Source organism: Lepisma saccharinum, chromosome 11 (assembly GCF_977018435.1).
Source record: "Lepisma saccharinum chromosome 11, izLepSacc3.1, whole genome shotgun sequence".
NCBI lineage: Eukaryota > Metazoa > Arthropoda > Insecta > Zygentoma > Lepismatidae > Lepisma > Lepisma saccharinum.
The window spans coordinates 40,765,635-40,780,798 of record NC_139239.1 but is presented as its reverse complement, the minus strand read 5'-3'; the positions used below and the strand labels follow the sequence as shown (position 1 = coordinate 40,780,798).

At 38.7% G+C, this 15,164-nt stretch overlaps 1 protein-coding gene across 1 annotated transcript; it reads right to left on the bottom strand.

Moving 5' to 3' along the window:
- Window positions 1–9,190: 9,190 nt before the first annotated feature.
- On the bottom strand, window positions 9,191–10,871 carry LOC145995215 (uncharacterized). The gene has a single exon (XM_083131780.1). It carries the CDS (start codon window positions 10,669–10,671, stop codon window positions 9,523–9,525), a length of 1,149 nt encoding a protein of 382 aa, XP_082987906.1. The 5' UTR covers window positions 10,672–10,871; the 3' UTR covers window positions 9,191–9,522.
- Window positions 10,872–15,164: the final 4,293 nt, after the last annotated feature.

Here is a 15,164-nt window from a genome sequence, read left to right as displayed (position 1 = left end):
GGGAGCACTTGCCCTTCCTGGAAAACGAGTGGTGAAAATTTTTATTAGGTACATTGTTTTTTTTTACGTTTGAAAGTAAAATAAATGTTACTTCCTTTTCAAATAATGCAAAATAAAGCATTGCCACTATTGCTCTTCCTCGAAAAATGCTGTTTAGCCCCCCTTGGAAAAAGCTTTGTTTTCCGTCCCCCCTTTCCCTCGATATAATCCTGGTATTCCCATCATCGTGAGGCCCCCTTTATATACTTTTAAAGCATAACCACAGATAACATATATATATATATACACACACACCCTTATCTGTGGTATAACGTTTTGACCAAGTTATGCCAGATAGTTATATTTCCTACCCGACTCGGCAATGACAGCAATATGAGCATTCTTATGTGGTGTATCGGAATATCTTCAATGAAGGTGTCCGATTATTGTTAATAATGAGATTAAATATACCTGCAGGAATGTAATTTATTAGATCACTGCTTTCTTATTAAAATTATGCTATTACAATGCCATTTCTTTTACTTCCTGGTCTGGGCCAGTTGTAATTTTGCAATTCTCTACATATTTGAATTATTAGTTCTGCGTAATTTCAAAGATGTCGTGCTTCGTAGTAATCGACTTATAAATTTGGTATTATAGTCAGTTAAAATAGTTTATTTTATAAAATCTCGAAACTGAAAGAAATCTATTGAAGTTTATAGACTAAATCAAAGTTACTGTACATATATTTTAACATTAAGAATAAAAATTACGTATTGTCTAGGCAATCACATAATGATTGATATTATTGAATAGAAAAATTAATGAGATTTTCCATTGCATAGATTCCTCGAGTAGTACACTTAACTTCATAAGAGCACTATTTCTGCAAATATAGGACACTGTTCTCCGCTATGATACAATCTATTATTATGTGTATAAGTGTGTATTACACACATAAGCACAGACACTAATGTGGAGACCTTCATAAGTGGAACCTGAAACTTTCAGGTATAGTAAACGAATGTATGCCTTTCAAAATTCTGTTATTAGCGATACAAACCTATCCGCAAATATGGATCTTCCCTGTGGCGTAAGCTAACGCTCCAAGGAGCCGCTTACATGGGCGAAAGTTCCGGGTTCAAGTCTTGTCCTGGGCATGTGTGTTTGCTTCTTCATCAATTTTCCCAAATTATTGTTCATTTAGGTACATTTTCACGATTACCTTAAAAGGGCAGAAAAGTGACAAATTGTTGTCAAGTGATTGCTGGCTGATCTATATAGTTGTTTGTGGATGCAACTTTAAACTGTTTTAGTGTGAGTGTGTTGTATGTATGTATATGTAAACACAAGTCACACATGATCCATATTTGAGGTCCCACTACCACAGACAAATGACGGTTATACGTGTACTACCTGGACTCGAGTGTATGTCGCTCAATTTGCCAGTTCGAGCGTTATTTGCTCGTGACGTCATGGCGAAGAAAGAGTTCTCAAATCCGTACGGTATCTCGCGTCGTCCGTGCGAACTATTGGGCACTCCAATAAAATCCTCTCGCTGCAGCATTCTAGTTCGGAACTCTAGTTGATGGATAAATGGACATTATATTTCTGGTTTACACAACTGTAATTTAAAGTATTATCTATATCTTTAGGAAAGATAAAATTTAAAAACTTAAATTTAAAAGTTACCGTAAATTTACATTCTACCGTTAAAATTTAACGGTCTGCCAGTAAATTTACAAAACGGAACACAATAATATTTTATTTAAATTTGAATAGTTTATCCTGCTTCAAGATAGATAATAGTTATCGATTGCAGTTGCGTGTATCATAAACATATTTAAAAAACAGTATCACTAATTAGGTCAACTATGTAATGCCCATTAATACTTTAAGAACGGCCATGTCATTTATTTTACGGTAGTTTTATGGCAGCGGAAATTGGCGGTCCTGGACCGTCATTCTTCCAGTCAACTATTTACAGCGTATCTTAACTCTTTATTATACATAACTACGTATATCATAGTGGTTAGCACAGCGGGCTACGACGCTAGGGGTCCTAGGTTCAAATCTCGGCCTGTGCTTGGGTGTTCTTTCTGAGTGTCCCTTCATTAATTTCATCATATCATTACTCATCATCATCGTCGCGATTAGTCAAAAGTGGCAGAAAAACGTCGTTAAATAACAAAATTAAAATAACTTCGAACTGTAAGGGGACAGACAAGAATTTCGAATTATCCAAAATTCGAATTAACAAAAACATCACCTCATTAAAGATGGTTTCAAGGGAAATAAACTTCGGTTCGAATTACTAGTGCTCCGAATTATCCAGAATCCGGTGTAAATATACTATAACTGTGTGTAATTAATATTACAAGTGGATATTGACGCCATGTTTACTTGTCATTGTATAAGCACAGCACAGAGAGATGACGACTTGAATGCACCTTTGCTCCTGAAAAGAACTGGTGCATTCCAATTTTCTGAATTAGTGGGTAGATAGTTAAATTTTTACGGTATTGTAAATTATACGGCAACATCTGACTGTGATTCAGAACATAAAGAGACCGTAAAACAAACTTTGCGAAATTATTTGATCAAATAGATGAATGGACAAACACATACATGACTTTCCTGGGACTCGTATAGAGCCTTTGGAAGCACAAGGGATATCCAAGAATGTAAACATGCCGGGAAATGTACACCAAATACAAAGACAGGGTTCGAAAGAAAAGTTGGCAAACTTTGCAAGCGCATTGTCGAAATTAACAAAATTAAATAAAGATAATTAAAAAAAAAAAAAACAGTATCGCCCCATTTTTGTAAATTTACAAATAGACTAAGTTATTTGTTAAGAAAAATCTTCTCTATTTAAATTCCAGTACACGTAAACACGTGAAGAAGAAGTTGCTAAGTACAATTTGGAAATCACTTTGCGACTCTTTTATGTCTCCGTGGTGCAGTGGTTAAGGGTGGTGTTCCGTAACCAGGCGTTCTGGGTTCTTGTCCCCGATAAAGCATGAGTATAATCCATTTTATGAATTTCTCATTATCGTCATCGCGTAAGCGACCAGAAGAGTAGAAAGAACTAAAGAGAAATCAGTTGCGCAACGAATCTTCGGGGACCATTGCCTCGAAATAATTTTCATACCGTGTGGTCATCACATCGAGGCCCATCAACGCTGTTAGCTGTTTCAGTAGCTCCCCACGATGTTGAATCAACACGAAATTTCTCGCCGAGAATCGAACATTAAGCCGTTCTCATCAAACGCTACAGGAACCTAATCAGTGTTCGTCCAATGTTTACAGGGTATATAGGCTACTGTAAAACGTTGTCGTGAGAAATGATGGTTTAAGACCGTCCTCCAACTACTGCAAACATGATTATCACTGTTTCTACGTAGTTGCTATAATTAATGTAATTTTAATGATTCGGTTTTAAAAAATATCTTTATGGTGCACACAACTGTAATTTGTTTAAGTCCTATTTATGGACAGAGAAGCTAATCGGGACTGAATCTACAGTTTAAAGTGGAGTCCGATACCTCCACCGGATATCGAACCCGGGACACCTTGAACTGTAAGTTGTAATCATTAGGCTATCTATCTTTATAAAGATGTAATATTACAATAAATACAAAAACGGGTGCTTCCCGTTGTTGTAATTTAACAGACAGACAGTAAAATTTTAACTGCAAAGTTTTGCATATTTCACCGTAAGTTCTAACAATGTAGAGAGGAATTATATCTAAAATATGAATGTTATTTATGTCTACAAAAAAGATTTAGTTACAGCAAAGTATTAATTTAAAGTGCCCTCATCATCTGTAATCGAACCAGGAACATCTCAATAGTATTGTCAATGTCGTACATAATCAACCTCCGTGGTGGAGTGGTTAGAACAGCGAGCTACGACGCCAACACAGAAAACTAAATGCATAATATCGATTGATGTACCAGAATGCATCGATTGATGCATTAAAGTGTGTTTTATGGCTTCTTCAAAGAATCAGATTCACATTTGGTGCATTTGGGTGCATTTTTGTGTGTCGTGAAAGAAACACCAAAGTGCATCATTTGATTCAAGTGAGGATTTATTTCAGTTGAGATGCACTTCAATTCCATCAGTTGACGTTCCTTGAAGCACCTTCTTTTGGATAATGCACTTAAACGTTTGGTCTGAGCTACAGAGTTTATGTAGCTCAGACGAAACGTTTAGGTGCATCATCAAAAAAGATACTTTCTGGTGCATCAAAACGCATCAAGGTGCATCAAAACGCATCAACTGATGCAATGAAGTGCATCTCGACTGAAATAAATCCTCACTTGAATCAAATGATGCACTTTGGTGTTTCTTTCACGACTTACAAAAATGCACCCAAATGCATCAAATGTGAATCTGATTCTTTGAAGAAGCCATAAAACACACTTTAATGCATCAATCGATGCATTCTCGTGCATCAATCGATATGATGCACTTAGTTCTCTGAGTGAAGGTCCCGAGATTGAATCTCGACCTGGACTTGGGTGTCCGTATCTCTTCATCAATTTCATCATGTCATCACTTATCCTTAACAGGACGATTTGCGAAAAATGTCAGAAAAGTAACGATGAATAACAAAAATCATATTAAAGTCGATGGCGTACACTGTTTCCATAAAATCATTGTGCACTCTATGGAGACGCGTTAAACAAGTAGTCAAGATCCCACTTTAAACTGGACGTCCAGCCTAACTGAGCTAAAAGTTAACTTAAAACAAAGTTTTCCATAATAAGGTTGTCGAGAACTGCCACATGAACAGTTTTATATCTTTGCTTAGGCGATATTTAACAATGCTTTATAATTATCATAAAAATTCACCTCGTCTTTGTTTTCGTTATTCTGTTAAAGTTGAATCAAACAAGCAGAGAAAAAGATTTCCCGTATGGAGCTACTTGAGACCTTCCCTTCTTCTTCCCCACCCTCCCAACTACGTTAACTCCCGACCCTAATAGCTGGATCGATATACTGCACGTAACAGAATCTCCGCCCCTCCCCCACAGGCTACTGACCCCCGCTTCCTTAATGTTTCAATTCACCAAGAAAGGAAACGAGTATGTTTCCATCTGCAAACCCCTCCGCATTAGTAATAATGGTAATAGTAATAATTACTAGTAATTATAGCTTGTAAAAACATATTATTTTAACTCTTCGCTTACAAATATTCCTTCAAACCCATTATCGGCATTTTTAGGAATAAAGTAAATGTGAAGAAAATTGCCACATGTTAGTCACTAGCTATAGTGTATCTAGTATTAGTAATTACACGAAATAAAGTAATGCAACATCGGAAATAAATGTTACATCAAACTTGGTATTGTACAACCTCAATTTCGCTGAAATTGACTGAAAGAATGGCGGTCTAAGACCGTGTATTTCCTCTGACATAAAACAACTGTAAAAATTACCAAGCCCGTTTTTAAAATATTAGTGATCATTATAACGTTAACTTAATTAATATAATTTTAATGATTCAGTTATTTAATATATATTTATGGTCCAAGATTGATTGATTGAGTTGGTGTTTTAAGTCCACTTTATGCACAGTAAGGCTAATCGGGACTGGACCTACAGTTTAAAGTAGGTTCCGAATCACTATGTGCCTCCAACGAGCATAGAACCCGGGACCCCCTATATACAAGACGGCGACGCTACTACTGAGCCAGGGGTAGGGCTAAGGGGGCTGAAGCCCCCCGAAATCCTACAAATATCTAATTTAAATAATGTATAGTGGTAATTAATTTTACTTCCTTAGCAGGAATAAACATTAGATCAAAAAATAATTTAGTGTATAACAGAGGAACCAGGTTATAGTTTTTATTTTCTACCATTTAATCCAAAGAATAAACCAATCTCCATCGCTCATCCTCATCTTCGCGATCAGTCAAAAGAAAAATGAGGGAGTGGTTAACGCAGAGCGCTACGACGCCACAAGTCCTGAGTTCGTTCAGTGAGACTCCAGATTTCATCACTGAAGTTTCCTGGTTCGAACCTCTTCGTGAATATATAATCTAATTATACCATTCACGCTCATCGTCACGACTAGCCAAATTGGCAGAAAATCGGAATAAAATAAGATAAATGCTAAAATACAAACTCACTACTGGAATAATGCAGGCCATTTGCGGTGCTAGCGAATGTAAATAGTGCATAATAATGTGTGGATGGGAATAGTAGGTTTCGTCATTCCGGTCTACCTCTGGCAATAATTAAAAAAAGTCGGATACAGTGAAAGTGAACTACGAAGCATGGTTGTGTGGACTTTTCGCCACTGACAGACGTGAAAATTTTAGCATATTCTCTTCATTTTGCTTGGTTAAGTTACTTTATTCGGCCAGTCAATCATGAGAAACAAACAACTGCTTGATGGAAGATTTTCAGACACCCTACCAAACGACCTCCCGGGCTTCTTTACTCAGTGTACTGATATGTTATTATTCTCTTGGTTTACTCTCCTTATACCACACGCTCACCGGAATCCATAGCCAAAATTATATGATTTTTGCCTACACACGTACCTCTACAACAAAACTTTGATCACTATTAGAATTCTCCTTCTTTATCTCTAATTCTTACTTGATTGTATATTGAGTACAATTATTATAGATCTATTTTTACGAGAACAATATTGAAAAAATAATGCATGAGCTTTAAACTTCACGTTCAAGTATTATTTTTTAATTGACATTATGAATAAATATTGAGTATTATTTTGTCAAGTCTCGTAAATCTGCTAGGAATATAATATTAGTATAAACCTTCATAATCATTTCCCAAAAGTCCGTCAAAATATTTCCGATTATTATCTTTTCGTTTTCGACTTTAATATCACGTCATCAATAACGAATCATAGGCTATATTATTACTATTGTAATTAATGAGTATAAACTTGGGGTAACTCTTACAGAAACGTTTGTACTACTATCAGCAGAGTGAGGAACAAAGTATTTATTAATTGTATATATTGCAAATCGGCAACAATGATCAATATTTTCAAGTGATGTTGCATCAATTCTTTTCCAACTTTATTCGATTTGCTCATTCGGTACCCTCTTGTGTCAGCGACCAACCCCCTTCTCGGCCCCTCACCCCCAGCTATGGCTCTGTGAAATTAGTAAAAATATATGTGTTATTGAGTATATTGTTAGAGAATTTCTGTGGAACCCCACCTGTTACTTTGCCCGCTTGGTACCGTATAAAAATATTCCAGCGTCGCCATTGTAATAAAGAAGTCCAGAGTTCGATTCTTGTGTGGAAGCATATTGCACAATGCTCCGTATCTTACTTTAAACTGAAGATTCAAACCAGATTATCATATCTGAACATAATAACTTAAAACAAATATTGACAAAATTTGTTCAAAGATAAGAATCAGTATCATCGCTTTAATTGTTCAAGACACAAATTTTCGTACATCCAAAACCAAGTACACACAGAGAACTAAGTGCATCATACCGATTGATGCACCAGAACGCGTCGATTGATGCACCAGAACGCGTCGATTGATGCACTAAAGCGTGTTCTATGGCATCTACATTTTTGTATGTCGTAAAAGAAACACGAAAGTGCATCACCTGATGCAAGCGACGATTTCTTTTAGTCGAGATGCATTATAATGTATCATTTGAGGAGTTTTGATGCACCTCCGTGCATCTTTTTCAATGATGCACTTAAACGTTTCGTCTGAGCTACAGATTTTATTTAGCTCAGATGAAACGTCTAAGTGGTTCATCGAGAAAGATGCAGGAAGGTGCACCAAAACGCATGAAGGTGCACTTTGGTGCTTCTTTTACGACATACAAAAATGCACTAAAATGCATCAAATGTGAATCTGATTCTTCGCAGATGCCATAAAACACACTTTAGTGCATCAATCGACGCGTTCTGGTGCATCAATCGGTATGATGCATTTAGTTTTCTGTGTGTACGTGATCTTACATTTTCCTTCTGAATGAAGTGTCCATGTAAATCAAATTCACATTATTTTGAAAATAGCTACACGATTATGATTTCAAATTTGAAATGGCAATGTCTAAAGATTCTCGATAGATACAATTACCAGATTAGAATATGTATTGTTAAAAATATTTCTAAGCTATTGAGAATGAGCGAATGAAACCTTACGCTGAAATGGAATCAACCCCTAACTTTGAGAGTTAAGATAATTTTGAAGGTGACCGAACGAAATGTTAACCGTCTAATGAAAATTCTTAAACATTACAGAAAATAATTCCCCTTTATTGTTATAGGATTCGAAATATAATCAAAAATAAATTGTGATTTTTTGCGTGTTGAAAATTTTATTCGGTGGCATTTTTACGGGCAAATAACTTCTCTAATCAAATATGATTTTATACTTATAAGATTTATATCCTACACCATTTTCGTGTAGCCTACTTTCTCACTTTGTCTAATTCTTACTATGTGTTACTACCTTGATTTTAAACAGTGACGTTACTATTTTGTTCATGTCATTCCCCGAAGATTAACTTAAATTCTTGTGGTTTGGTATACAACCTATAACCAGGATAGCTGAATCATTCTGTATTGTATAATGATGTGCTTTGAAAACATTTTTCAGAAACTGTTACAGATGAAATTCGAAAATATTGAATATTTTAAACACGTGAACTTAAAAGTACAGTAGAATTATTTCAATGGTGTATTTATTGTGTTCGAATATGTACAAACATACCTATGGCACTCGTTACAGAGAACCATGTGAACGCTTTTAGCAAATGCGAACACATTAGAAACACTTTATAAAAAGTTTCAATTCTACTTTTGTATTAATTACGTTCAAAAAGGACTTATGTGTCAGGATTGTGTCTGAAAGTTACTTAGGATAAGATATTAAATCATGTTGAACACATTTGACGATCATCAAATAGTATAAAACCACTAACATTGAAATTAGTTGAAATCTCAGTGTTAATTAAATTTTTGACAAATTGGAATACCTTTGAAGAGAGTTTTCCTTTAGAGCAAAATTAATTGTATCAACATGATCCAAGTAGGATTATATTGATGAGCCGGGAGATGTGCTACATAAAACTACTTGAAGGTATTTTAAAAAGTTCTGGAAAATCAAAGACAGGTAGAAATTTAAATTATGCAGGAATGTATGGAGAAGAAAAATATAACATTTACGTTACAAGGAACACTGTATTGTGTGAGATCAAATAATTTGTTACACAATTCTATACAACACAAAAGAAGTGTACAGACACAGATAACGACTTATAGAACACTGAGTCTCTTAATTTACGACGACGATTAATTAACAGTTTCTGTCTAAAAGTATTGCACGAGTTCTTGTCTCACACGAACCAACAAAAGCAGTCAACATTACCCCAGAAGCTGAGGAAGTATTCTTAGGTAAAAAGTTTGTCCAAGTATTGGGGGTAAAATTATACGAAACTGTACAGTATCTATCGTGCCTTTGTCACCCCAATAAAAAATGCTATGAACAGAATCTACTATTACTATATACATACACGCTACACGGCTTCCAGGTTTCTTTGCTGGTTGACGACGATCGGAGGCGACGAGTTGGAGTCTTCGACGACGTCGAGGGGCGTGCCTGGTGGAGAGGGAAAGCCGTCGTCTTCGAGGGTCGCCGATTGAACCCCGGTGGACCCCGTCGGGGAGCTGGGGGTCGATCCGGAAGTTGACGGGAACGCTGGGAATCTGGTGGCTCCTGTCCTGAAGCAGAAGTCCGGGAACGCCGGCATCGGATGAGGCTGGATGACCGACGAGGACACCGGAACCAGAGGGTGCGTGGCGGTTGGCTTCAGCGGCATCGCCGCCACCGAGGACAATGCAGCGGCGGCTGCGGCGTACAAAGGGTGCAAGCCGGGAGACAACGATAGAAAAGCCGCCGCCGTCACTTGAGGCAGACCGCACCCGAGGCTGCCGAGGCCGGCGCTTCCGAAAGCCGGGTGGAGGCAGGTGGTCTGAGAGTGGCACGCGGCCCCGAAACAGGGCGCCGCGGCCCCGGGCAAGGGTCCGAAGGGCAGAACGGGCCAGGAGGACCTTGCCAAGATCGGTTGAGGAACGATTGGGACGACACTAGACTTGGTAACGTCTGAGGAACTCATTATGCTGTCTATGCTGAACGGTTGCTTGTTCATGTGGCCGCCACTCGTCGCACTACCATGTAACGAGAAGTCCGGCGGGACGATATGGTTCAGCCCCATGTTTACACTATCAGGAACGTAAGTTGCACCGGGACCCGGTCCCGTAGGGTCTACATACTTCATGGGATTGGTCAGAGATGCGAGTCCTGCTTCCAGAGCATCCTTTTCTGGTTTTGGAAGCTTGAACCGTTTTCTGCGTCGCAGGAAGCTGCCGTTTTCGAACATGTCCAGGGCGGAAGGGTGTAGGGCCCAGTACGCGCCCTTTCCCGGTCGGTCGGGCCTTCTGGGGATCTTGATGAAGCAGTCGTTGAAGGACAGATTGTGGCGAAGGGAGTTTTGCCACCTCTGGGTGTTCTTACGGTAGTAAGGGAAGCGGTCCATGATGAACTTGTAAATGTCCGAGAGCGGGAGCATCTTTTCGGGGCTGCTCCAGATGGCCATGGCCGTGAGGGAGATGTACGAGTAGGGTGGTTTCTGGTCTCCATAGCTCTCCCTGCTCGGTCGAGGCATGCTTCACACGCTAGTACACTGTCCGGTACGCGGTGGCCATCAGAACGCACGGCTTCCTCAGGCCATGCGGCTTCATCAGAATCACTTCGCACACTCGGTCCGAAACTGAGTCCCGGCGTGTCACCACTTTTGCTTCTTCACGAAGTGCCATGCGGAGATTTCGTCCACGATACGGCACTGCATGCCTTATCGCATCGCCGACCCGCTCTCACTCGCTGCCGTTGCCACGGTGGGCCGGGCTTCTCGACTCCGCCCTCCTCTTCCCGTTGGTCGACGGGCATCTCCGCGCACGGGAGGCGGGACCTGAGGGAGGAGCGAGAAGGGCACGGGAGGTGGAGCCAACCGCCATTTTGTCCCTGGTTGGTCCACGCCCAGCGCAATGTCGAAGAACCCGTTGATTGCTTCTGAACTACAGTGCATTTCCCTGTGACGTGTAGACTGGCGTACAAATAGGACCTTGTGGTGACAATACAGTATCAAAACGTAGTTGCTTATACTAGCACTGCGACATTATCGATTATTTTACACTTATGTTATTTTTTAATACAAGGTGTGAAAATCGTTCATGTGAGAATTGAGATGTGCGCAAACTTCAAAGAGCACGTGCCTACGTTGTTGTCCACCTGGGAATACTTAGCAGTATTATTGATCCATCAGTAATATCAATAAACCAGATTTCCTGTGCTTACACGCGGTTAGAACATCAATAATTATAGGCACCGGTTCATTCTTCTATTTTATAAACATAATTCCGCAATGATTATCCAGAAAAATATAATTAATTTGGGATTTATTGTGTTTTTCTCGAATTTACTACACATTACACTGCCTATTAGCAATGAAAACATGTGCATGAGAAATCGAAATCATTTAATTACAAACGAAAAATAAGCATTTAGCAAAAATTAAAGGTTAAAATACTAATTGTGAATTATATTAGACAACGGACACAGCACACTTGAAACAACCTGTTTATAATTTGTCTAAAAAGTTAATCTTTACTTTATACGTATTTGACCGTATAACCCAGAATAATCTTGTATTACTGCATGCCAACAAGGCTCTGGCGCCTGAAAACACTGCTAATATAATCGTCTATGCGATGCGATTCTTGCTCTCATAAGTATTTACGCGGGCTGTGTGCCCCTCTACAAGCATTTTTTTAATCAAATGTTTGGGGAATTTTAATCCTCAGAGAGGTATATTATTTCAAATTGTGAAGGGGTGCCTCTCCATGATATGAATTTCTTTCATTCTTTCTTTTTGTTTTAAACCGCAAGCCATGTCGAACATCACGATATATTTTTGACAAGGGCCTGTCTCAACATAGAGAAATAACGGTGGCATAACACACTCACAGGCGAACTCTCCTTGAGAGCGTCACACAGAATGCATCAAATCAAAGTTGATGCACTTTTCGCGCATCATTTGACACAATGAAACGTTTAATTTCAGTTTCCTCGAAATGATCATGCCTGATCTTTTCAAATTATGCATTTCTCTGTGCATCATTAGCCTTCTATGCAACTTAGAGTAGCGACTTACTTCAAGATTATATTCGAATATATTCTACCAAATTAATTGTGAACGCCACAAATCAGAAATTTTTTAAAAAAATATGACGATTATGTCCACGGATTTGGCAATACACTGACGCATTGGGAGGTCTATAACGTTAAATTACGACAGAGGCATTGGCAAGTTCAAAGGCATGGCCCCCCTCCCCCCAAAGCCATGATTACCTATTACTGATTGATTGATTTTGTGTTTTAAGTCCACTTTATGCACAGTAAGGCTAATCGGGATTGGACCTACAGTTTTAAGTGGGATCCGAACCTCTATAAGCCTCCACCGGGTATCGAACCCGGGACCCCTTGATTACTACAAGGAGACGACGTTACCACTACGCCATCGGGGAGGCATATTATAAAAAGCTATGAGATCGTTATATCCCAAGGAATAGAAAATGTTCGTGCAACATAATATAGATTCCCAGATTCTCAAAGAACACAAAGAGAACGTTTAGATCAAATTTGCTAATCGGTACTGGCTATATTTCAAACTGAAATGTGCCACCACTGAAAATCGAATCCGAAAAATGTTGATAGCTACAGGTAGATAATATTAGCTATTATACGAATAGCATTAAATGAGTGACGGCGATACCAGTTTTGCCCCCCACCCCAGCAGAACTGATTAAGGGGACCCTGTATTAATTCAGTAAAGCACAATGTAGTCTTTAGTACGCTGATATTTACACTTAGGAAATGAAATGTAACGAGAATTCAGTAACACCCTTGATATGTAAGAAAAACTGCATGCCATGTCGAATTAATGGAATAATAATAATATGGTTACATTTTACCTGCACTGTGATGACTTCTATAATTTTTTTTTTTTTTTTGTACATCGTCAAAATATGCATCTTAGGGAGACACTTGCACCATTATATAAATTGTACTTGTTACGTAGATCATTTTGCAAACTATTGTGAGCATTTTTAGCATTGTATTATTATTTTATTGGTTAAAATCATTTGTTGACGATAGACAAACAAATAGATTTCTTAAATTAAAATATGATTAATGTTTCATTTTAGTTTTATAGAGGGAAATTTTGTATGCTCTTTACATTGTGGAACAAAGGTTGGTAATTATCCGATAAGGCCCGAACACCTCTCACTCGTTTATTTCGTTAATTTTGGCATTGATACTTACCTATTCTGCATTGCGGAAGATTCTTTAAGGTGAAATTATGCCTTTTTCCATAAAATAGTGTCACCTTTTCATATTACGAGTCATTATTTATCTTCCTTGTTCTGCTTGGGTAACAGACAATATGGCGTGCACTCGTCATGGAGCGTCGTGCTTGTGTTTTGTCGATTTGGAGTGGGTATGCAGTGTTTCAACCTTCTTAACTGAAAAATGCCTACTTTCGTGTTCATTATGTCATCACAAAGCATTGACGGATAGCCCCAAAAACCATTCACGATAGCCCCACGAACCATTGACGGATAGCCCAAAAACCATTCACGATAGCCCCACGGACCATTTCCGGCAAGGTTAGGTTAGGTTGGGTTAGGTTAAGTAAGCATAGTTCAAGAAAAAAAATTAAAAAATATCGTAAAAAAGGCACGTTTGGAAACACTGGCGAGACAGCTTGATTTTCGACGCTCTTGCCATCTGCATGTACATAATGGAAACAACGGCCTAATGTTACAGAACATGCAAGTTCCTTACGTAACACGTGATTATTTCTTGTTCTGCAGCATTCTATGGTGAAGTTTTCAGTTTCCGCGAAAGAAAATACCTCCAAGAACTTCGACAATGCTACAGAAACTGATTTCAGTAAGTAGTTTCTCCTGCAAATTTGAAGAAATCTGTTCGGGCGATATCGGATAGTTACCGAAAGGTTCCTTAATCACTGTACTACGGAACCAACTGTGCACCTTTAAGTCCTCCCGCCCACCTCTCACCACGGGATCTGCAGAGCCCTTAAGACCGCCACTGAGCAGAAGTCCCCTATTCCTTTCCATCATCACACTCGAATTGCTGCTGGTTTCATTTCAAAGGCTTCATCATACGAAGTTTACAAGAAATGCAAAATACGTGTCAGTGTCCCTCCCTACACATGGAAAAGGAGCGGATGTAAAAAACATAAAGGAACCAGACACTGTTCTCGTGATGTGTTTATGTACCCTCACATGTCCCAAACTGCTACAAGGCATAAACAACGGCATACGGAGGATAATGAACTATCCCTTATCCACAATCAGAGAACTAAATGCATCATATCGATTAATGCACCAGAATGCATCGATTGATGCACTAAAGTGTGTGTTATGGCTTCTTCAAAAATCAGATTCACATTTGATGTATTTGGGTGCATTTTTGTATGTCGTGAAAGAAACACCAAAGTGCATCATTTGATTCAAGTGAGGACTTATTACAGTCGCGATGCACTTCAATGCATCAGTTGATGCGTTTTGATGCACCAAAATGTATATTTTTTATGATGCTCTTAGACGTTTCGTCTGAGCTACATACACACTCTGTAGCTGAGACCAGACGTTTAAGTTCATCATCCAAAAAGATGCAGGAAGGTGCTTAAAGGAACATCAACTGATGCATTGAATTGCATCTGGACTGAAATAAATCCTCACTTGAATCAAATGATGCACTTTGGTGTTTCTTTCACGACATACAAAAATGCACCCAAATGCATCAAATGTGAATCTGATTCTTTGAAGAAGCCATAAAACACGCTTTAGTGCATCAATCGATGCATTCTGGTGCATCAATCGATATGATGCATTTAGCTTTCTGTGTGGCGGTAAAGGTAAAGTTACCCCTGCACATAGCAATATGCCACGAGGATGTAGAATTAGGGGCCTACACATTCACGATCTCGGACATTTTTTGTGGTGAGGATGTGATCAGCACTACGCTCCTTTATATCCAGTCTGGATGAAACTCAGATCCCCTCAGGGGCAT